General features: G+C 38.0%; 1 protein-coding gene across 1 annotated transcript; it reads right to left on the bottom strand.

The window, feature by feature from the left end:
- Positions 1-730: 730 nt before the first annotated feature.
- LOC103948660 (pre-mRNA-processing factor 19-like) lies at positions 731-7,646 on the bottom strand. Its single transcript, XM_048592032.1, has 18 exons — positions 7,502-7,646; positions 7,294-7,379; positions 6,970-7,041; positions 6,671-6,733; positions 5,957-6,043; positions 5,614-5,758; positions 5,405-5,523; positions 5,085-5,201; positions 4,474-4,569; positions 4,327-4,386; positions 3,785-3,859; positions 3,226-3,330; positions 2,627-2,743; positions 2,477-2,554; positions 2,295-2,388; positions 1,847-1,898; positions 1,252-1,322; positions 731-1,153 (listed from the first exon to the last, which is right to left on the bottom strand). The coding sequence occupies exons 1-18, from the start codon at positions 7,512-7,514 to the stop codon at positions 1,038-1,040; spliced, it is 1,566 nt and encodes a 521-aa protein (XP_048447989.1). The 5' UTR covers positions 7,515-7,646; the 3' UTR covers positions 731-1,037.
- Between the last annotated feature and the right edge of the window lie 17,490 nt (positions 7,647-25,136).

The raw sequence follows: 25,136 nt of genomic DNA, 5'->3' as shown, positions 1-25,136 counted from the left end.
TAGATCATTGGTTCTTGGACTTTTAGGCACTGTTCTGAAAATCTCCGTCTAGCTCGAGGCCTAGGTACTATGGAGCTAATTACTGCCTCGATTAATCTATAAGCATTTGAAAAATAAGAAGGGGTCCGTTTAGGTCGCTACTTTTACTTAGATAGAAAATAGATAACTATCATCATTATGTATCCCACTAAAAACTTCAGTTATAATGTATCTCACTGCAATTATATATCTTTTATAGTTAAGTAGACATTTATTTATAATTTACATAATAAATATAATTATAAAAAAAAAAAAAAAAACCACCTAGAACCCTCCTAGATGCTAGGGCCTTGCCCGCCGCCCAATTAACTCCTTTTAAAACCTTGCTTTTAGGCAACACCATTTAGGGGTTTAACAGACAAGTAAGGTACTTAAGTTCTAAAACGTTGCTCCGTGTTATGACAAGTTTAAAGATCAATACTCATGCATTCTTAATTCGAAGCACAAAGCTCCAACTTAACTATAGTTGAGAGACTAATGCTCTAATTATCTCGGAAAAAGCGTGGAAATAGTTGTTCCAGGGACATTGTTTAGTTGGTTCTGAATTAAATCCCTATAACTTAACAAAACATGCACCGTCTCGCATTGCTGTTTGCTTCAGTAAAAAACTATTTAGCTCAAGAAATAAATCTAAACTAGCATGAAATTTCAAAAACCACTTTTTCTATAAAATAATAGTAAAGAAAAGATAAAATACCAATATGTTGCATTCTTTTTTCAAGTCTTCATCACCAAAGAAGTTAAGACGAGAGATTTTAAGGCAACATATGAAAATAGTACAACTAAAAGTATGATATGCCAAGATATTCAAAAATCGCTTCAGCATTCCTCTATTTTTTTCCTCGAATATGTTTAACGCTCAGCTGATACTGCACATGGAAACATAAAACTACAGAAATACATTCCGAATGGTAGATTTGCTACAAAGCCGCCAACAAGATGCATTCAAGTAAATTTCGAAATTATCTTGATTCAGCAAACTGCAGATTATCACCACTTCAGGACTCCATTGCACCATCTACGCCAGGCAGGCCAAAAATGCGAAGGTTTCGGTCCATTGATCCTACTGCAATATAATTTGCATCTGGTCCAAACTTCACACTTGTTGCTTTACCTAGAACGAAACAAGAAAATAATGAGCATCACAGACTAACCCCAAGTCAAGGCCACATGGTCTACAACCAAATTTACAGGCAAGTGATGATAGGTAACCTGTGCCAGACATGTCAGGGAAAGTCTTTATAGTGTTCCATTCACTTTTGACGCTAGCTGTTTGGATGATTCTGCAAAAACACAACGTCGGTAATCAGTGCTCAAAAGTTTCTGGAAAGCAATACTGGCGGAATATTCGTCAAAACTCTGTAGGGCTGACAAAATATACAATGTCATTTCTCACACATTCATTCATAGCAAACTGTGGATACTTTGGGACAACTTCAGCAGTTGACTATTATTATGGGGGATTTCAGTTTTGCTCGGACCACCACACAATGTCTAGTAAATCTACGCAAGTGATTTCATTTCATTATCTTCATGAATCGAGAAAAAGGGGAGGGAGAAGGCAACAGGACACCCTGAGTATTCCATAATTGTCCTTGGAATATTACATTGTATGGTATATCATTAGACGATTGCAACTTGTATACAGCCTCCACAAATATGTTCAGCTTCATCACATTATTAACATAAAATGAAAATGCATTCTTGTACACCAGATTAGAAAAAGGAAAATACAGCGTTTCGCTTATATAAACTTTTTTTTCTTCTGGGTGCCCAATCAAACAAGGTTTAATTTTCAAACACTGACCTTATATCAGAGCCTGCAGCAGCAAGGTAATTTCCACTGTAGTCAAATTCAACTGCAAGGATCAAAAATAGAGCTTTTCATTATACTCCATTCTACTTTCAAAGACTTCTATCTAGATGTTAAAATTCATTCAAGTACAAAACCTTTTCCAATTTATTATAACTAATTAGAGATTACATAACAATGGAAAATTGTACGCTGGAAGAGAAAATAAATAGGGTAAACTGGATGGAAATATGACTCAAAATCATCTCTCATCTACCAAGAATTAGAATTACATATATGATATGACCCAAGAATCCACCATCTAAACTAAGAACCTGTAAGAAGTTAAGTAATACTTTCAAGCCATTTAACTGACTTTGCAAAGTACCGGTATTGTCACTGAAATGCTTGTCATTTTTGTTCCCTAGAAAGAAATCATGAAAATGCTTGGAGATATACATACCACAGTTTGTTGGTTCAGCATCGTAGGGAGTAAATTTCTTGAAGTTCCTCAATTTTCGTAGATCCCACAACTTAATGCCATCACTAGCTGCAGTCTGTTAAATTCAAATGTAAAATAAGAACATGGTATTATCTAATTCTATCCACTTCACGTTTTTCTTTGTAAAAAGGTTCAAAACCTACCGCAAGAAAGTAACCATTCTCAGAGAAGGAGATTGCAGTTATTGCACCAACATGTCCCTCAAACGTTGCAACATTTGACTGTCAATTAGCAAAAGTAATGAATGTAAGATCAGAAAAACTGAAAAGAGAAGGAAATAAAAACCCACATACCTGACCCTTTACATCCCAAATTTTCACAAGAGCCTCTGAGGTGCCAGTTCCAAGAATGAGACCATCAGGATGAAATGCAACAGATGTATAGCCTTCCGAAGCAGAAGCATCCTCAACCTAAAGAGCCAAATAAACTTCCATTATACCAATATCATCATGAAGCATAAATGTAAATCGAAGTTGAAATAGCTGTTTTAAACCCGCCATCCTCTCCAAAAGATTAAAAACTCATTCTTAAATGCCACAACCCCACAACCCCCTTCCCTCCTTCCTCCAAAAACCAAAGTTCAAAATATCTTTTAAATGAAGAAGATTTTTACAATTATCATTCATTATTGTAGTGAACTCAATAAATATAGAAGCACATATGCACCTATATACATGCATCTATTTAAACAGTTTACAGAAACTTTCAACACAATCAATCAGAAATATTTTCCATACAAAATGCAACGAGATTGTTATTAAACACAGTGAAATTCAAGTTCATGCATTTGTAATGAACTGCCTTGTACTAGAAGATGACTTAAAAAGAATATTACTTAATATAGTATATAGTATATGGCATATGCACATACACATGAGAGAGCGAGATAGACCTGTGTTAGACATAACCCAGAAGCAATATCGTAAAAGCACCATGTACTATCAAGAGAAGCAGTCACAAAGTAGTCACCAGTGGCATGCACAGTAACAGCTTGCACCTGAAAATTTTGAGACGCACTACATAAATTCCAATAGATAGCACATAACTACTATACCAAAAAAATGTTGCATAATAAAGCTCTGTTTCTTAAGCAGTACCGTCAAACAAATATCAAAATAAAGTGAAATTTTCAGATAGCAGTTGTTTTATCATGGACATTGGTATAAAATTTTGGTTACCAGACATCCTATAACATCAACTATGGATTTCGAATCCTGAATACAAAGAAACATTACAGAAGTGGACACAAAAAGTAGACCTGGGGTTTGAAGTACATTAATTACAGTCACATTGCTAAAACAGATTTAAGTCAAATAGATATGTGTGTCTGCAGGAGAAACAAAGAGGAAGATTCACTGCGGTCCTTTTTTGGATTTGCTGCTCATTACATATTTTGTCCAAGGGCTTTAACTTTGAACAAATTTTGGAGAACTCAAGTCCAAACCATTTACCTCAGCAGTATGGTCCTTCAAAATGTGCCTACAGTTATAGTTTCCATCATCAGAGCCTTGCCATATGCGAACTGTCTGCAACATTAAAGGGGAAAAATGATGATACAACATCAAAAGATGGAGTACACTAGGTTGAATATCTGATTAGTTACACCCTTACAACCTATGCAATAACATCTAAATTGCATGCATGTAATGTTCTTTATTGACTTCAATTTATCCTTCCTGATCTCCTTCTTTTTGTGTTTGGGTCAGGGAGGTTGATCACCACCCCAGTTGCATAAAAACTAACTTTAGAATATAAATTTAAATCCGTGTAGGTCCACACAGATGTACATACAAAGTCCCAAGGCTAAACTTGTAACTGTGAGGTAGGCAGAGTTTAGCAGTGGCCAAATTAATAATGAATGACAAACAAAGCTAATGATAACTCCAGTAAATAGAGAAGATAAAATAGTAATGAAGAAATAAATAGATCAATGGAGGTATTAAAATTGTCCATAAAAAAGAAACAAGAAGAAAACAAATTTATTGCGGCTTACCTTGTCTGCTGACCCACTTATGAACACATCATCCCGACCTACAAATTTCACGCTTGTAACCTACCAAAGAAAAACATACACAAACTTTAATATGCATTCATGGAAAGAAATCAAGTAATTGCTTGCTACAGAATTAATAGTTGAAACCTTCTTTGAATGACCACTAAGAGTAGATATTATTTGCCCTGATGGCTGATCAAAGATTACAGCATTTGTATCAACCCCTCCAGTTGCAATGAGATTCTGCGAGAATAAAGCCAAAAAGTAATACTTGATCAGCAAAATGGAAACATAACTGAGTTCAATGACATAAAATACAGAGGACAGACACACAAGGATTTATGACTTTGTCCTTAATCCGTAATCCCGTATATACCATGAAGAGAAAGATCAGTGTAAAGTGTGGATTAAGGTAGGAAAAGCATGCAAAAGATCTAAATTCTCATCATATAGCATTACGCAAAAGAACTCTAAAACAAGAGAGCTTCAAGGCTCAATAAATTCTAGATTTGTTCCTTCTAAATTTGTTTTCTTCATTTCAACACATTTGGTTTAGGATCATCCCCAAACCTAAACCTGTAGATATATGAATATTAAAGATCACAAATGCACTTCTAATAGTACAAAGGCAGTATTGAAGAGCAAAATCATGCAACATCCAGTACGAACCTAAGAGTCTTTCACTGGAGTCAAATACCCATACGGAAGTGATGCTTAAACAAAACGATATAATAACAGAGGTAAACACAATCTCATACCTTGTTAGACTGAATATCAATCGATAAAATTCCTGGTTTGCTTGTTCTATGAAGAGGATGACTAGATATCTGAGTATACCTCTCCAACGCATCAACTGGAGCTAATGTTGGGGATATCTGAACACCAAAGCCCAAAGCAACATAGAGATAAAAGCAATAACCATCAGAACTTATCAAATAAATTTTGTGAAAACAGCTGAACTTCACTAGCAGCTTTTCTCAAGAAAAGATTATGTAAACTACACATGGAAAGTAAACTGTTAAAACTTTGGTATGTGACATCAGACAAATCAGAGAATGCAACACAGCATAAACAGTACCTGCCGCATCTTCCGCTGCTGTGAAAGAGTTACATTACATTCGGTCATTTTCTCTAGGATACTGGCAGATATTCCAGGTCGTATATTGCTCACACCACGTCCCTGCTGGTCATCAGCAACTAGAAGAAAAAAAAATAGAGCTCAAATTAATTAACAAATTAATTTATGAAAATATGTTATATTCTCAGAGAAGCATACAGAGAAAGAACCTGGCGTTCCATTGCTATGGACAGAAGCATTTACTGCAACTGCTGATTGTGCTGCGGGAATTTGTCTCTCAGCCTGAGCAAGTAATGACCTTGCTTCGTCCCTTTCTTTTTTGAGTCTTGCAATAACACGGCATGCAGCATCATGCTGCCAAAATACAGATTACCAAATTAGGTCATTCAACCAAGTCAAATTCCATTTCAATTCACTAAAAATAAGAAAATGAGTATCAAAATGCAAAACACATGTAAGCTATATATGTAGTTTGAATGAAATGAATAAAACAAAAGAAGAAACTCGTAAGAAATATATGTAGTTAGAATATATATTTCCTAGTTACATTACCTGATACAAAGCATGACTCAACTCTTGCCTTGCTGTATGTAGTTGTTTCTCCATTGCAAAGTTGGCTAGCATCAAACTGTCCCATTCCTATAGGTAAGCAAGGGAAAAAAAACCTTAACACTACATATAAAATATACTCACAACAATTAAACAACTTAAAATAAAATAAAATGGTATATCAATCTAAAGAAATTACGCACTATCCAAAAATGTTCTTATTCTCAAGGAAGATTCATAATCAACTTGATATAGAGCCTGAACTGCTATCATGAACAGAATGAATAATAGCTATGTTATGTTGGTAAAATAGTAGGAGTCCATTGACTGGGTGATGGTAATGGACTCATCAAAATCTGAATACAAATGCTGAGAATGCTAACGGATTCCTTTTATCATCGGATGCTCTTGGTTGGCTATATTTAGATCTCTCTATCTCACACACATGTATAATAAAGATGGTTTCTCGTTAAATAATTCATAGAACATGACATATTAATGGCAATCAAAGTCACACACATGTATAATAAAGATGGTTTCTCTTTGGATAATTTACAGACCACGACATGTTAAGGGCAAACAAAGTTGCAACTAATTGCGACAATTGTTGTAGAGTATAAAGCACAGGTATACGACAACATTCAAAGCTACAATTGTAAATTAAAAAAAAAAATGAACAAACTGAATATAATAAATGAGTATAATCAGAAGACATACAAGCTGGAACATTCCGAGCATTCCAGGAATACTAGCAGCTTGTGCAGGTCGGGGCCTCACTATCTGCATAGGAAGCCATAGAACAAATCAACATAAGAAATTATAATAATTACAAGACGCCAACTAGCTTATCTGATAAAGATTCTAGCACAACTCATTGAGACCAATGACTAAGAGGTAATTTTCCAGATACCCATAATTGCGTGCACATAAATACGCTTATATAAAGATATAGAAATATATACCAAAAATTGTAAGAGTAATGAAATAAATTAAGTAAATATATTGAAATTCAGTACCTTCCCCGTTTGAACTGGAACGATATCATCAGCGGTAAGTGGTTCACCGGTTACCGGGCATTTCCCATATTCCTAGTGGAATAATTCAACAAGTACAACTTAGTCTTCTATCATATGTAGCAATGAAATTGCAACTTAATCAACAAAATTAAGATATCATACATATAACAGCAGCAACAAATAGCCCAAACAAAATGCACTAAGAAATTTCCACATGTTTATTATTCTCTTATTTTCCAGGATTTTCCCAGCAACCAAACAGTAAATATTGCTAAAACCCAAAGAAAAACCTAGAATGAAGAGAGGGAGAGAGAAGGAACGCACCGAGATATGTCGCTCGATTAAACGCTTCTCGAAGAGCAATCCGGACTTCTTGGAGACCACAGGCTCTTCCGGCACCTCGCCGGATACTGTACAGGCTAGGAGGAAGAGAAGGAAGAAAATGAGAGATCAGTTAAAACGAGGCCCTAAAGCAGCGAATTCTCTAGAGAGGGAGAGATAGATAAAGAGAGAAAGCGGGAGAGAGGCTTACGTGCGCAGTTCATGGTGGCAGAGAGCTAGGGTTTCGGTCGGAGGTCGGAGTTGCTAGTGACTCGGCCAAGTGAAGAGGGAAGCGCTGTTCACTGAGCAAGAAGAGAGGGAGAAGGAAACGGAATGAGGTCGATGGGTTGGATTTTATGATTTCGGGGTACGATCGACAATCAGGCCCACATCATTTGGGCTTTCTAATAATCTCGCCCAGAAAGTAGATGGACCCGGGCCCATCAATTGCATCATGATAGATTCTCGTTTACATAGTGGATGAGGGGATTCAAGTATCGAGACAGAAGAATTTAAAACGAGTTACATGTTTGGTACAAAATGAAAAACGATTGATTTACTAATGATTTTTTTCAAGTAGACGTCTGCAAATTGTCTTTTTCAATTGTCGATTAGATAAAAAAAATCACTTGGGAAACGTGCGGTAAGGTTACTTATTAACATCTTGGCGCAGAAGTTGAGGGTTTCAATCGACTTGATGCCGACCTCCGTGCATGATTTCTTCGTGAAAATGACAGATTCTCATGATTTCCCATAGGGGAGATATCCATGAGCTACACATGTTTCGTCATAGAGGATTTCCTTTAATTGCATCGTGTTTCTCACTTAAGTCATTTTATCACACTTCTATTTATTTGACTATCTATTTGAGAGGTTAACTCGTTTGTATCAAAATTGTCAAAACATATAGAAAAATTGTTAGAAAGACTTAAGTAAGGAACCTAACACAATTGGAGTCACTAAGAAGAATGCCTTTGGTTTTGGAGTCGGTGACAATCCTTTTTTACCCCTTCATTCTCTTTCCTTTCCAATTTTCAGTAGTGGTCACTCTCTTGCTTTGTTGAAAAAAGCATTTATGGTTGAGGTTGTGGTCACTCCCTCTTTCCGACGACGAAGGAAGAACGACTTAGATTGTGAGCGTTCTTGGTAATTCCAGTTTGGGGTTTCAACTTGCTTATTTGTTCAGCTTGAATTTTTTTCAATTTGATTTGAATTTGTTTTGAAACGCATTTCATGCTTAGAGCATCTCCAGTAGAGTCCCTATATAAGGATAACTATCGTATAAATTGAGTATGAAAGTAATATAGGGACAAAATGAATCTTCAATGCATCGAAAAGTGAGTCCCTAAAGTATAGGGACTCGCCATATACTTGGTGTTTGTACCTACATATAGGGACTCAGGGAAGAAGGTGCGGGTCTCAGTCACTTAAAATTGAAAAAACCTCAAATTTAGGGATTGTACTATAAAGACTCTTCCGTTGGAAGCAATATTCCTTAAGTGACACAAAGATTCCTTTTAAGTCTTTAAATGAGTACTCAAAGGTGGTGGTGGGAATCCCTAAATATGGACTCCCATTAGAGATGCTCTCATTGATGTGGGTTTTATGTGGCTATTTCCTCTCTACTCTCAGTCAAGGTATAAATATTTTCTATGTTGAGTCCCAAGTTTAGCTAATTTTGGTAAATGGTTAGTTTCTAGGTTTAATTTGGTTTTCGTTTGGCTGATAACCTTGTTTGGTGCGATTTGGTGTTCTAAATGCTTTTTGTTTAGGAATCGGTTACCCATCGGTTCCAATTTGCAAGTACAAGGCTTTCAAGGAGGGCTTCTCGCAGTTCAAACTTCAATGCCATTAACCTCAAGTCTTCAAACGACAATTTCCTTGTTATTAGAGGCTTATTTGGAACTTCATGGATAGTTTGGCGTTTAGTACTATTGTGTTTTTCTTGTTTTGATACATGTGTAGTTATCAATATTTCAAATCGTTTGATTGTTGAAATATTGCTTAATTCCTTTACTCTTCAAACATGGTACTAAAAAAATGGGTTTTCCGTCGTCTCTTTGTGTAGATGGGATGATGGTTTTATGCCAAACTATCGTTTGGTGATGCTTCGCACGACGGTTTATTTGGAAAACGTCGTCTTGTACATGACTTTTTAGATTTTAATTAGTGGGACAACGGTTTTCTAGAAAGTATCGTGTGGATGCCTTTGGAATGACAACCTAAATCTGTCCTGAATCAATATCCAAAACTGACCTTGTCAATATGTGTTACACAAACGACGCATCGAACGAACAATTATTTGTACTTGAAACCCCAATTTTCTTGCTTATTTTTGGGTGGTGGGATGACGGTTTTAGCTAAAAGCCATCGTTTGACACTAAACGAGACGTCCCTAGTCATCTAATATAATTAATGGGACGATATTCACATGTATGACGTTTTCAAAACATGAAAGATGACGCTTTTCCACCGTCAGTCTTATACTAGTAATTTTGATTTGATTGATTTTTTTTTTTCAACTGATAGTGGCCTAAAAATTAGAAGATTTTGATCCTCAAACTATATTGCAAAGATAATTATTAAAATAGATGAGAAGATTGAAGGAGAATGTCCAAATAAAGATCCAAAATAAAATTAAATAAAAGATTATGTAGTATCGGTCTAATCATCCAAAATATTGGTGAGAAATTCTGTAAATGGAAATAAAGGAACCTATTGCTTTGGGGAATCAATTGGCTTGTCGGATGATGAAGATGAGTAAGAAGCACTTCAACTGTTCAGGAATGATGTTGTTAAATGGCTAGTATTTTAGATAATCTCAACGCCAAATGAAGAAATTATTGGGTAAGATGTATACAACACTCATCACATAATCAACTGTCGCATGCATGCACTGGTTACAAATGATCAATTATCAAGAGAAAGAAATTAAAATTTTATTTTATTTTATACAAGAATTGGTCTATGTAGAAAGCTCTCTAAGACACGTGCATGTTTCACGACACAAATACGTGATATGGAATCCAAATGTATACGTGAACACCTGCGCACGCTCATGGAACTACTCCATGCACACTCACGACTCAATCGTTTCGAGTCACAGAATCCCAACATATCATGTGGATAATCATTTCATTCCAATTTATGCTACATAGACTGATGCCACTATTGCTAATTGGCCATGGTAGTGGAACCTTAGAATAATTTGCAAAACCATGTGAAAAAGAAGATAGTGTGTTTCAGTGGATATTTAATGCTAGGCTTAGTGAGAGTCGAGGTCCAAGAACACAAAAAGAAAAGAGACAAGTCGACGGCCCAAGAGGAATTAAAAATCATTTTTGCCAAGGAATAGGCAATAGACATATGAGAGAAGTGACACTCAGAAGGGTAGCTCATCCCAACAAAAAGTACTTTTTGAGGGCATGGATAGGTAAATAAGTGGTGACTCGCCATGTTCCGGAGGCCATCACTAAAAGGCAAAGCTTAGACAGTCGGGCTAAAAAGCCTATAAAAGTAGCAAGGGCTACCAAAGATAAGGACACGCAACCAATCAATCAAAAGACATCCCACTTTGCTCTTAGACAAGTCAGAAACCAAAAAGTTTTAGTTGTCCAGACTCTGCTCTTTTAGTCATAGATTCATCGTAGAAAGTCATCTTTTGTCAAGTTTTAGAAGCTCTACTACTTTTTCCCAGTGTTGTAGTATCGAATCCCTTTTGTAAAATCGCTTTACCTTTCATTCCCCAAAGATTACAACCCTTGTAAGACACAAAGAGAAGTGGTCGCAAGAAGTTGAACCTTGCCAGACAAGGTTATAATCTTGCCCGAATCTTTTTTGTTTGTGCTTACATAAAGTAGATCTATTGTTTAATGCATCTTTCTTTGTGTTTTAAACCACTTTCAACTGTTTTTCAAAGTTCATTTGTGATTAATCTAGCTAAACTAATTAACATTGCTTCTTTAGTGTTAACTGTAATCAAAGAAATAGTTGGAAAGGCCTTGAACTCCCTTTATCTGGACATATAATAGTATGAGTAAAAGTCCTTGTTTACGAGGTGAGAAAAGAAGCTTATGCAGACTTAACACATCTGTAACAATCCAGTAAGATCAAGAAGTCCAAGTAACTTATGGCACAAGTAATCAACCCAGTTAATAACCAAAAAAGAATAATCTGTTATACAAAGATAGCAGTGGCACGCTCAGATCCATATTAGTTTTGATTGTGAGCTTCAAGGCCTAACAAGGGCCCCATAAAGGCACCATTCAGACTAATAGCAAACTTATATTGCAGCATACCAAGCAGCAAACCTTGCCTGACAGGAAAGACCCCGAGGAGCTGTACGAGGGACAGATCCATCCTAAACATAGTTTTGGCATACTCGGTGGGATCCATTTTGTGATATTGTATGCCAAGATAAAGGAAGGATCAAACGTTTAGGTGGAAGGTGGAATTTGGGCAACCTCTTTGTCCAATAAAAGCAGGCATGACAAATCACCCAAAGAACTTTCCTTCACTACACGGCCCTACAATCTTAGAGAGCCCGACCTCCTTTGAGAAGTCGGTTGAAAAAGTCACTAATGAAGATTTGCAAGCCACCATAGTGCAAGTACTGAAAAGTATGGAGAAGATCTCTTTGGTGACCATATGAAAGGTTAGTAGGCTATGTTCCTTAACAAGAACTCCACAAAGAAAGTTAGGGTTAGAGTACTCCACACCGAATGATAGTTACACCAGGGAAAGAATCACAGAGCCAAGCCTAGAAAAAGAACCAGTAATTCCTTTGTTCCCCATACTTGAAGAAAAGAAAAATAAAGGGAAAATGAAGGAAGAAGTTAAAACCAGTCAGCGAGAAAATGAAGAGTTTCAAGAAGCAAGCTTGCTCAATCCCCCACCACCACCAGATGTTAGAAGGTAGGTCGGTTATGAAAGGATAAAGATTGGCGCGTCTAGCTCGGTGGGAGAAACAAGCGGAAATGGCTTATCCACAATTGGGGCAAGTATCTTCCTTACAGGCCACCACAATTAGCTAATAAAGGAGGATGATAAGTAAGATGGAGACAGCCAGACCTATAGAGGGAAGCTTTCTCGAGCACCGATCATAGCTCGAAGTGGGGGACTCCCTATCCCTCACACAATAATATGGCTAACCAACAACTCTGGAATGAACCAGCAGAATTGAGAAGGATGGTAGTATATAATGCTTAGCCGCATGCCTACCCAATGTTTAGGATAACATATCAGAAGCCTTATCTTGAGTACATTGATGAGCAGAATCTTTTCCCTCTCAATTTCAAGATGCTCACGTTCCTAACTTTTAGTGGAGAAGACTGTAATGTGTCTTCTAGAGATCACATCTTCAAATTTTCAAATCACTGTGTGGCGTTCGAGGACAACCCCAACTACAAACTAAGATTTTTTGGAAGCTCACTAGTAGGTTTGGCTTCCCAATGGTACTCTATGTTACCTCCCAATTCCATTGCCAACTGGGGTAGATAAAGATGGTCTTTCATAAGCAGTTTTATAGGGTGGAACCTGAAATGACCATTAATGATCTGGTGGAAGTGAAGCAATATGAACATGAGTCTACTGAGTATTTTATGATAAGTTCAGGAAGACCAGGATGAGATGCCAGTTCTCAATCAACCATGCTCAACTTATAGCCATCACCTAAAAAGCTCTGAGACTACCCCTGAGGAAGAAGTTCTATGATGTACACTTTTACGAGCTTCAAGAGCTGGTGATTGCAGCCATTAAGTATAAGAAGTTGGCAGAAGAACAGCAAGTGAAGCACTCATCCAAAGTGCCTCTTTTTTTACAAATGCAAAACTCCAATACATTAATTGGAGTTTGAAAGCCTAGAGGTGGGAGAAAATGATAACAGCCTGAGGGAAAAGATAGACTTATGTGCTGCAGAAATGACCACTTCTTTCAAGCTTTTGATGGTGAAGGGATTGGTTCAACCTATAAAAAACCAGAAGATCGTACCTATGAAGCTTCCAAAGTATCAGTCATATTCCTTTGACTTAACCAAGGTCATAGACATTTACGAGGAACTGGTGAGGGCTCGAATAATCTTGCCCGACAACACCAAGAAGATGCCTAAACTTGAAGAACTTAGAAGGAAGAAGTATTGCAAGCTTCAATCACTCCATTGCTAATTGCGTGCAATTCAAAGATTAGCTCCAAGACCTTATAGTTAAAGGAAAATTATTGCTGGAGAAACCCCAGGCCAACATGATGGTTGACACAGATCCATTCCCTGAAGCCCCAATCGACATGATAAATCTTAATTAGGTTAAGAGGAAAGAGGAGAAAGAAAACAAGCAGGTAGACCAACAGAAGGTGTCAAGATATTCCCGACAAGCCCCAAGCAGTTATGATCAAAGAAGTAGTTTTGTGTAACAAATGTCAATGTGAGTGTGAGCTTGAGGTACCATCATCAAGTGCCATCATTGATCGAGAATTGGTCAAAATGAGATAGATAGAAGAACATGATGCCTGCATGAGTATTCTTCAGGCTGTTGAGACAAACAAGGAAACTACTAAGAATGTGTTCTAGAAGTTGGGAAGAGATTCAAAGCCTAAGGGTTTGTTTGAAGTGTTTAGAAATTTTGAAGCTTCTGAAGAAGTAAAAGATAAGGAGGTGAGGTTGCCATGCTGGGTGGATGTTAAGGCTTCTCAACCAACTAACTACAGCAACATGAGACAAAGAAAGCTTGAAGAACCATGAGCCTGATACCACCAATTACAAAGGTGAATTCAGCCTAACTGGGCCGAAAGCGGTATGTAGTGAGTAGAGACGGAAATGTCTGTTTGAGAAATTGGGGCATCCATGATAAGAAGGGTTTAGAGGCAACACAAAACTCATATGAACTCACTAAAAATGCATGTTGTTTCAGAATCTTGTGAAAATGTTAAGTTTGAGAAGTTTACCCAAGGAAGAGAGACGACTCAGTTGGATAAGCAAGAAAAAAAAAATGGCTAATAACAAGGCTAGGCTAAAGGCGTAAGGGATCATGTTCCTCAAAACCCTCATCTAGGGAAGTACAAAATATTAAGAAGAGCCCAAGAGAGCATAGTGATGGTACCTACACCAGGTTGGAATCCATACCCTATTTGTTTTGAAACCTTTTCTCCTGAAAAAGTGATGCCTCCATTACCACAAGAGGATATTCCATTTGGAACTCCAAGGCAGCTGCATGATTTTAATGCCATAAGAAAGGATGAAGCACTTGAGTTAATATTAACCAAAGATGCTCAAGCATGGATGGATCAGTTTCTGTGCCAGATTGAGGAGAAGAAGGAAGAAACACTTGGACCTAATAACTTTCATGTGAACATGACCTATGTATGGTCAACCATGTTCTGTGCAGAACCAAATCAACCAGAAGTAATGAAGGATGATTATATGGCACAAAAGCCAATGATAGCACTTGTAAACATTGAAGAAGTTAATAAGGAGTAATCAAGCTTGGCAAACTCACCTGATCCCATGCAAAAAGAACCCGAGAGGGTTTATTTTGACAAGATGGTGTTCAAAAAGCCAAGTTTGGCCTTAGCAAGCCATCTAAGGCCTATATATGTGACAGTTTTTCTGGAAGAAGTTCGTTTCAAAAGGGTGTTGATAGATGGGGGAAGTAGTTAATGTGCTGCCACTCAAACAGATAAAGAGACTTTACAGAGGAGAATAATACCTTATACCTGCTAATCTCACAGTGTCTAGTTTTTCTGGAGCCATCACCAACCAAAACTCTTGGGATACTGCCCTTAGAGGTAGACTTGGGATCCAAGAAAATTATGTTGCCATTCTTTATGGTAGATAACAGCTCTACCTATGGGGCATCGCTAGGAAATGATTGGATACACCAGAGTCTATCTGTATCATCTACCTTACACCAACAAGTTGATGTATATCATGAACCCACCACTGCAGAACAAGGATTTTGAGAGATAGTAAAGCCTAAGTCACGACCATGTTTCCCCATAGCTAATGTTGCTGAGGCCAATTTCTACAATCCTAATGTTGGGATCCTACAATGTCTAGGTGCTGATCAAAACGGCCGCCTTACCAAGGTGACGGCCCAAAAGCTCTTAGAACAAAGACTTTCTCTTACCCAGGAAGAATAGGACATGCCTTATATTGTCCCTGCCCGCTGACACCAATGATGACAGACTAGAAGAAAAAGGACCAAGTGATAACAGTCAGGTCCTTAATCAAGAGGTTGTTGGACTATGGGAGAGAATGAAGAGAGATCAAGGAGAGCTTAGCCAAAGAAATGGCAGAGTGGGGAGAAGGAACTTCAGGCACCAAAGATGACCAAGGGAGGGAAATTTTGGAAGAAGAAGTAAAGGCAGCCATTCACATGGTAGAATGTATATATGACTTTAGATTAGCTAGAGAATAAGCCTAAGGCTCTAAAATCAGTAGAATTTTTTTCTACAGAGCCCGATAAACCAACACCCAAAGTTTAAGACCATTTAGAAACCATTAATTTGGGAACTGAGAATGATCCAAGGCCAATACAACTCAGTGGCTTGCTAGAAGCCGAAGATCGGGCAAAGATAGTTGATATTTTGCACGAATTCAAAGACTTTTTTGCATGGTGTTATACAGAAATTCCTGGACCAGACTCTAGTTTAGTGAAGCACATAATGCCTATTAAAGAAGAGTACAGACTTATAAAGCAAGAACCGAGAAAGATGTCGAAAGAGATAGAAGAAAAAGTCAAAGAAGAAATTGACAGGCTAGTAAAGGCAAGCTTTATTAGACCTACAAAATATGTAGAGTGGTTGGCCAACTTTGTACCTATACTGAAAACTGTAACTAATGCCATTAGATGTTGTGTCGATTATAGAAATATTAACGAAGCAACTCTTAAGGACGAATACCCTATGCCTATGGCTGACTTATCCATTGATGTAGTTGCAAAACACAAAATTTTATCTTTCATGGATGGAAATGCTGGATATAATCAGATAAAAATGGCTAAAGAGGATATACAAAAGACAACATTCAGATGCCCAGGACATATATGAGCTTATAAATATGTTGTAATGCCCTTCGGGCTGAAAAATGCTAGTGCTATTTACCAAAAGGCAATAAATGTTATTTTCCATGATTTGATCGGGCATAGCATGGAGGTATACATTGATGACATTGTGGTGAAGTCTAAATTTGTAGATTAACACCTGGAAGACCTCATACAAGCCTTGTTGAGAATGAGAACCCACAAGTTGAAGATGAATCCTAGAAAATGTGCTTTTGGGGTTAGATCGGGCAACTTTATAGGGTTTGTGGTCCATCAAAGAGAGTGTAGAAGTGGACAATAACAAGGCTAGGGCTAGAATGGAATCACCTCCCCCCACTAACAAAGTGTAATTGCAGAGGTTGCTTGGGAAGATTAACTTTTTGAGGAGATTCATTACTAGTCTGGCAGGCAAAATCCAACTGTTAACTCTTTTATTGAGATTGAAAAGTCAAGACAAATTTGAGCGGGGCCCTTAACAGCAAGAGCCCTTTGATAAAGTGAAGACTTGCTTAGCCTCTCCTCCGACGTTCATGCCTCCACATAAGGGGAGCCTTTAAGGCTCTACATCTCAGCATCTGAGAAATCAATAGGGAGTTTATTGGCTCAGAATAATGAAGAGGGAAAAGACCAGACAATATATTACCTCAGTATGATCCTCACCGAGGCAGAAATAAGATATACCCAAATTAAGAAGCTATGTTTAGCCTTGTACTCACTATTAGCAAATTAAGACACTACATGTTGCCCTGCCATATTTATATAATTGCCAAAACTGATATGATCAAGTACATATTGTCTAAGCCAATGCTGACTGGAAGAATTATGAAATGGATTCTAGCACTATCAGAGTTCAGTTTTCAGTATGTACCTCATAGGGTAGTAAAGGGACAAGTAATTGTAGACTTCCTAACATAGCCCCAAGAATCCAAGAAGGACTTTGTCAACATCTCCGGAACTTTGGAAGTGGCTAGCCTCTGGACCCCACCTAGTAAAGCTCATTTGGGCAAGGAGGAATGAATTCCTTAAAAAGTAAAAAGAATAACTAAATTATGAATCATTCCCTGAAGGTTATATTTCGATGGATCTTGGACATAGCATGTTGCAGAAGCTGGACTTGTCATCATTGATCCAAAGAGGATTTAGCATTGCTGTTTATTCTTTCTGGATTATAAGGATACTACTAACAATAAGGTAGAATATGAGGAACTGATTATTGGCTTAGAGATTCTAATAGAGTTGGGGGCAGCTGAAGTAGAAGTGTATGGTGATTCTGAGTTGGTGATTAATCAATTAAATGGAAAGTGCAAGTGTAGACATATCACAATAGTAGGGTATTACTTGGCAGTTACTCAATTATTAGATTATTGGGGTAATGAAATAACAATTAACCATATTTCCAGATAAACAAATGTGATTGCCAATGAATTGGCACAAAAGGCTTCTGGAGCACATGTTCAAGAGAGATGGCTTGAGATGAAAGTAAAGATCCAAAGGAAAAATCTTCCTTCTATCTTTGAGAGAGGATTTAACCTGGATGTATGACTAAAGAGCCTAAGATAGAAGACTGGAGAACATCTATCATTTAGTACTTGAAGGACCCTTCTCTTCCCACCAGTAAGAAGATCAGGCGACAGGCAACTAAGTTTGTTATGTGGGATAAAACTTTGATGAGAAAGACTCCAGATGGACTTTTGTTAAAATGCTTGGGTTTGGAGAAATCAATGATGGTGATGACTAAGGTGCATGAAGGCATTTGTGGAGCACACTAAGTCGAGACAAAGATGCGATGGTTGCTGAGAAGATATGGTAACTTCTGGCCTGACATGGAGGAAGATTGTAAAGCTTATGTTAGAGGATGTGAAGAATGTCAAAGACATGGACCTCTCCAGCACACACCATCAGTGCCCTTGAATCTAGTAATAAAGTTATAGCCTTTCAGGGGTGGGCCATGAACTTTATCGGGTAAATATACCCAGCTTCCAACAAGGGACACACCTTCATTATTGTGACGACTGATTACTCCATTAAATGGGTTGAGGCTTCAACTGTGAGGACCATTAATTCAGCTACTGTGAATAGATTCATTAAGATCAAAATCATACATATGTATGAGGTGCCTGAAACGATTGTTATAGATAGAGGGCCATCATTTATCTCAAAAGAAGTAGAAGAGTTAACAACTAAGTTCAAGATAAAGATGATCAAGTCTAGCCTTTATTATCCCTAGTCTAATGGTCAAGCAGAAGTTAGCAACAAGATATTGGTGAACATCATTAAAAGAATGGTGGCATATAGCCCAGAAAGGTGGCATGAGAAGTTGGGAAATACTCTTTGGGTTTACAGAACCTCAAAAAGAGCAGGAACTAGGACCACTCCTTATACATTGACATTCGGGCAAGATGCAATGCTCCTTATAGGGATCAATGTAAGTTATGTAAGGCTTCACAACCAATTTGGTCTACATAGTGGTGAGTTCATTCAGGCCATGTGTCAAGGAATTGAAGATTTGGATGTTACCTGAATTAAAGCCCTAAACAAGATCCAGGAAAGGAAAAAGGCTGTTGCCTAAGCCTACAATAAGAGGGTAAGGCTAAAGACTTTCAAAGAATGAGAATTGGTATGGAAAACAGTTATGCCCTTGGAAGCTCAAGTTAGAGATTTTGGGTAGTGGAGTCCCACTTGGGAATGCCTATTTACAATTACCAAAGTATTAGATAGAAGGGGTATTACTTGGCAGATTTAGAGAGCGACTTACAGAAACATCCAATCAATACTAAATTTCTAAAGAAATGCCACCCAACTTTTTGGGATGATAGAAATTGTTATATTAGTGAAGTTTAATACTTAGAGAAAAAATGAGGGCTTTTTTTGTATGTTTGAAGCAGTTGTTGATGTTAGAGAAAAATAAATAAGTAAGGAAACTAGTGAAGCAATGAGAAATCTTTTCATTCAATAATTAGGAGAAGTATAGAGGCCCTAGCCTAACAGGTTTACATCTTTAGCTAGTGCAGCTATCCTGGAATGATAAATATGCATGATGGTGAAAATGCGACTCAACTCTTCTAAGGTTATATTGATGTTGGCTAATTGAGCTTCAAACTCATCCATTTCATGGTTGACTCTCTTCACTTCCTTGATTTTCTTGTAGAGCTTGCTGGAAAGGGTCATATGCTCAGCCTTCAAAACAGAGAGTTATTATTCCAGCTTCTGGATCTCCGCAGCTACCACCATTATTCGATCCTTCATGGTCGAGCCTTCTTCCACTAGCTGATGCAGAGTAGTTGAGGTCCTGCTGTGATTCTTCTTGTAGCACTCACTCTGTTCGCTTGTCTCTCGACCTTAAGATGTTGATCCCTCAAAGTCTTCAGATTTTCGAAGAAGGAGATGAAAGACACATACTGCTCCTTTGTCATCTGTTGGGTTTGGTATAAGTCAGTGAGAGTTTGAGGCTGAATGAGGCAGATAAGTCCTTATACATCCATTCTCTAAAGACCCTACGTTTGATCTTGAAGGTGCTGAGACTCAGAAGGGTACCTTGAGGATCTCAGCTTTGTCCTAATTTGCCTGAACTCTTTTACTAGCTCTAGCAAAGAGGCTGTAGCTGAAAGAGAAGCTAGAGGATGAGGCATCACCCCAGCACTATCAAAGGCAGCATCTACAAATATGGAAAGGGATGACTTAACAACAACATTCTTTCTAGGCTGAGGGATTAGGATCCCTGAGATTCCAGAAGCTCACGGAGGCTGAAGAATGATTACCCTACTCACAGCAGGCCAAGAAGACTTGCCCGAGCCTTTACCATAGACCTGTCAAAACACAAAAAAGACAAGTTAATGGGCCAGTATGAACCAAAATGAGGAAAAGACAAGATTACAAGCATGTTTGTACCTGAGATGAGCCTTGTGCTTTGGGAGGAATGATGTGTTGTTACAGCTACCTTGGAGGGAGTTGGTTGGCTTGTCTAAGTAGAGGCAAGAATAGCCTTGGGACTAATCACCTCTGAGATAACTGGTATCTCAGGGACTATAGGCTCTTCAGCGGCTAATATTGGTTGAGTGGTAGTCTTTGGCAAGGGAAAAAATTGGCAAAGACAAAATACAAAGCATAAATTCAAAGTGAAAAGACATTGAGAAAAGCTTAAAAAATGGCTTAAGGAAAGAAGACTTATAGAGGCGCTGTCATCCTCTACGAAGTGAAGCTTTACTCTAGTTACTGGGTTGAAATGAAAGGTAGAAATCACCACTATTGCTGGAAGAATAGAAGAAGAAGAAGTAACTGGTTCTTGCTCGACATAAGGTGCTGGGGCGCTTCCCCTTACTTGGGAAATAGCATAAGTAAAGTTAACACCTAAAGACTTAGAAATATAAGGTTGACAAGTTTTGACAAATAGAATTTTACCTCTGAAGGCTCATCCCAAAAAGGAAAAAGATGCACGGGTGAAGAAGGCTTAGTTTGAAAAGTTTCTCCTACTTTGGAAGCCTATGATAAAAAAGCAACAGAAACTAGTTGAATACAAGAAAGGGACTTCAAAATTAACCAAGTACTCAAAGTTTAAAAATGCTACCTTCAACTTCTCCAAAATCTTGGCAATGACCTCCTTGTCACTTTGCTGCCCTTTCTTACTTGCTGGCATCTCCTGAGGAGAAGGACCAAGCTTTTTGCTGATAACAGGTTCTAATTCCAAGAAAATACAGGATTAGCTCAAAATTTAAGGAGATAAAATTGAATAAAGAAAACCAATTTTAGATCAGTTCTTGGTAGACTTCTGTTTTTTCCTACCTGCTTAAATTAGAAGAGCATGAAGAGATCTGGAGGCTTGAGAGGTTTGAGACCTGTTCTTTTCTTGGTGGGAGTGGCTCTTGGAGTAGGGAGATTAAGTCTAGCTTGGGGCCTTACCTTGGGCTCAGAGTCGAAAGATTCCACAACAGCAGAATTTGCGCAATGAGGAACCCTGGTCTTTGCTTCGGGCCCAGCTTCCGTCTCTAACTCGTTGAACATTACATAAATGTCCCTGGCATTCTTAGGAACATGGCTAGAGCCTGCTTCGAGCTATTTCTGCAGCCGCTTCCTGAAGAATTAAGGCATCAGCGACCTCTTCTTTTGGTCCAACAACCACTTCATCAAGATTACCTTGGGATGTAAGATCAAGAAAAGAATTAGCAATCATAAACTTTGAAAATATAAAGTAAAGAAAGGGGCAGCAATATAGGTTACTTATAAGCAGAAACTGGTTTTTCTAGTTGATGGCTTCCTTCCAACTTTCAAATTCTTCTTTCTTGGGAAGAGACTTAAAGAAGACTTGCTTGAAGATCTTATTATGGGCTTCTCTGAGATCTCCATCATACTTCCTAGACTACTTGGCCTCCCACTAAGTGATGAACAGAGATGTACACTCAAAGTTAAGGGTTGTGGGCTTATGAGCTATCTTGCTCATCACTTCCAAGCTACGCTTGCTTGCCCGAAATGTAGCCTTAGAAAACGAGCCGAGGCAATAGGAAGTTTCACACTGGATAGAGTTGAAGAAACGGACTGAGATCGCATGCCTAAACTCCAATTGACTACCACAGAAATTGGAGTGGTAAACCCCTAGCCTGCTCGGTCGCTTCGGACTCCCCAAGCCAAGTCCCCCTGCTGGATGCAGCTAATAAATTTCTCCTTGCAGAAGCTGTTGGCATTCTCCCAAAAAGAATCCTGGAAGAGTTTGTCTGAGAACCAAGGGAACCTTCTGAGCACAGAGGCACCCTACTTCAAATCAACCTGAGTCCTACAGATTCTGAAGAAGTAGAGGCAGGCTAAGGTAAAGTGATTAGCGGATGGCGTCTCTGCCAAGATTCGGGCAAGAGCTACTCCTTCTGAGAACTCCAAGTTAGCAGCCCGAAACTATAGGAAATACCATTGAAGTTAGAGCCGCACCATCTAGATAGCTCCATTAACATTAACATTGGCCTCGAACGGTTGGTCCCTTGTCATCTCGTAAAGAAGATGATAGAGATATGCTAGGATGAAGGGACCAGTGACGACATCATCGAATAAATGCAGCGCCTCCACCAGAAGGATCCAGTCCAGCTTCACTCATTGGGATTTATTGGGGAACACATGCTTATTCAACTAATAGAGGAGAAATTACATGTGTTTCTGAGCTGGGTCAGCAGTGGGAGAAGGCAGGCTGAACATCTTCTTGGCAAATGGAATGAAGCCTGCGAAGGAGGTCTCATAACTCTTGAAGGTAGTGGGGTTGTACTCCAAGCTAGTGATGGACTGAGAGGCATCTGAGCCTTCAGCAGCAGGACGAAAAAGGGATGACTAGTCATGTGTAATGTCTACACATATGTTCGATGGCCTCAGACCAAAAACATGAGCCATATCCAGAATGATAGGAATCATAAAGCCCACTCTGAAATCGTAAGTGTTCATCCCTGTGTTCTAGAAGAGAAGAGTTGTTGAGAGAAGCTTGCGCTTGATGGGTAATGAGTCGATTTTATACTATATATTTTACCCTATTCTTAGTATTAATTTATTGGTTATTTCGTGAGAATTTTGATACTTTGTTTATATTCTTAATGTAGGACATTCGACTTCCTCTAGATCAAAAAGTAGTCAAACAGATGAATTTTGGAGTGATTCTAATTGGAGGATTTCGTGAGTCTGTTGAATTGGTCATCTCAAAGTTTCATAATTTTATACTGAGCTGTTTATTTATGGCGATGAACTAAAGGAGCAGCGTGCAGTGCTGTCAAAATGACGTTTTGGGATTCTTTGGGCTTTTTGGTATCCAAGATAATATCTTTTGGGTTTGAGGCCTTCTACGATTATGTTCGGGACATCTCAAGCTTTAATTCTAGCCATTTTGGGCCTGTTTTGGAGCCCCAAAGATCCAGAAACGTGGCTATTTTTAAACTATGCAGATTTTGGGCGAATTTTACTAGTCAATTTAGGATTATGTTTCCTAATTTATTTGGTTTCCTAGTTTTATTCTAAGACCTTTTCTAGGTAGGGTTTTATTTTTTAGTAGTATAAATAAGGCATTTTAGCCATTAGGGTTTTTTTAGAGAAGACAGGTGAAAGAAGAGAACGCACGCACACTTTAGAGAGCTTTTGGATTCAAATTTATTTTCAAGGTGTTTTCTATCCTTATTTTTAATAATATTTTGTTTTATGATTGTTAATAACTAATTTCTATTTTTTAGGGCGAGACCATGAGCCTTAGCAAGAATATGCAGTTTCTTTTCAATTTGCTTAGCATGCAAGTTTTTAATTATTAATCACTGATTTAAACTATCTAATTGTCTTAATCCTTAGCTACCATTAGGATCTTTAGAAAAGCAATTGATGCAATTTTGGTCAGAGGTCGGTCCTTGAAATTGACGAAGGCTTCTTGTGATTAATATGTGCATCACGCCTTAAGGGTTGTATGGTTTTTCAAAAGGTTTCACAAAGCTTAATGAGTCATGCATGTTTAGAGTTGATTTGAATACCACAGACGAATTGCATGTTTGATATACGCTCTAAGTAGGAATATATTAATAAAACCTAACCTTCAAAATATGCATGTGTAATTCATACGTAATTGGAAGAACTACATAAGATTATTAAGGTGACGGCGGAACCTTAGGCTTTTACAATTTAATTTTCAAAAACTATTTTCTTTTAGTTTATTTTATTTTATCACTTTATTTAATTATTTTCTATTAAATTCGTTTTTATTATTTGAAATTTAAAACAAAATCAACTTTTTCTCAAACTTTGTTTCAAGTAATTAATTAAGATTTGATTTGCTACAAATTATTCATTCAATCCCTCTGGAGAACGACCTTGTTAGAGCCATCTATACTACAATTACCTTGTACTCTTGCAAGTATTTTAAGTGTTTTATCCCTACTTTTGCAAGTGAAAAAATCTCCATCAATGGGGATAGTGGTTTTAGACATCATAATGAGCTCATAGATTCCATTTGCCATCTATTTCTGCTTCCAGATAGGCTCTAATTCATCCACCTACTTGGACTAGGCTTCATCCTTCAGTAAGGGAAAACCCCTCTTGAAATTGGACCACTTGGAGGCAGAAATTCCAGCTTCTGTAGTGTAAGGATTGGGAGTGAACCAGTTGGCAGTGGGCATGTTATTCTCCATTGTAACAGGGATTTGGGTAGTCCAAGCAGGCCCCAGTGAGTGTATGCCCCCTTCCTCAAAGAAAATAAATAGACAGAGACCAGCCCGAAAGTGATGAAGGCTATTGACCCGATGGCGCAAAGTGACGATTCCTTCTCCAGACTCGTATGCAGGGCGCAATTTAGGGCCATTGTTGAGTTTGAGAGAAAAAAAGTAAAAGAGTGGCTGGAAATTAAGGCAAGGAAGGGCTCAAAATTCAAGAGATTTGGGAAACTTAGAAAGTCAAGTTTACTGAAGAAGGTGACCGAGAAAAGTCAAATGGAAGTTATTTAACGAGTAGGAAGTTAACTTTGGAAATTGTGGGTTAGGGCAAAGGTTTGTTTAAAATTAGTAATTAAGTGGCGTTAATACCCAATTTCAGCATGCAATTTATTTTAATCATTATCAATGTCTTGATTAGCAAACTTGACAATGATTAAATGGGGTACTGTTTGAGTTGATATTTAATACTGGGCTTAGTGAGAGTGAAGGCCCAAGAACACAAAAAGCAAATGGAGAATTGGGCTAAGACAAGTCGACAGCCCATGAGGAATTAAAAATCATTTTTGCCAAGGAATAAGCAATAGGCCTATGAGAAAAGTGACACTCAGAAGGGCAGCTCATCCCAACAAAATAGTACTTTTCGAGGGCATGGATAGGTAAATAA

The sequence above is a fragment of a genome, unplaced genomic scaffold (assembly GCF_019419815.1).
Source record: "Pyrus x bretschneideri cultivar Hongxiangsu unplaced genomic scaffold, Pyrus_bretschneideri_v1 Contig36, whole genome shotgun sequence".
Classification (NCBI taxonomy): domain Eukaryota; kingdom Viridiplantae; phylum Streptophyta; class Magnoliopsida; order Rosales; family Rosaceae; genus Pyrus; species Pyrus x bretschneideri.
The sequence above is the reverse complement of the archived record's forward strand: the minus strand, read 5'-3'. Positions and strand labels throughout refer to the sequence as shown.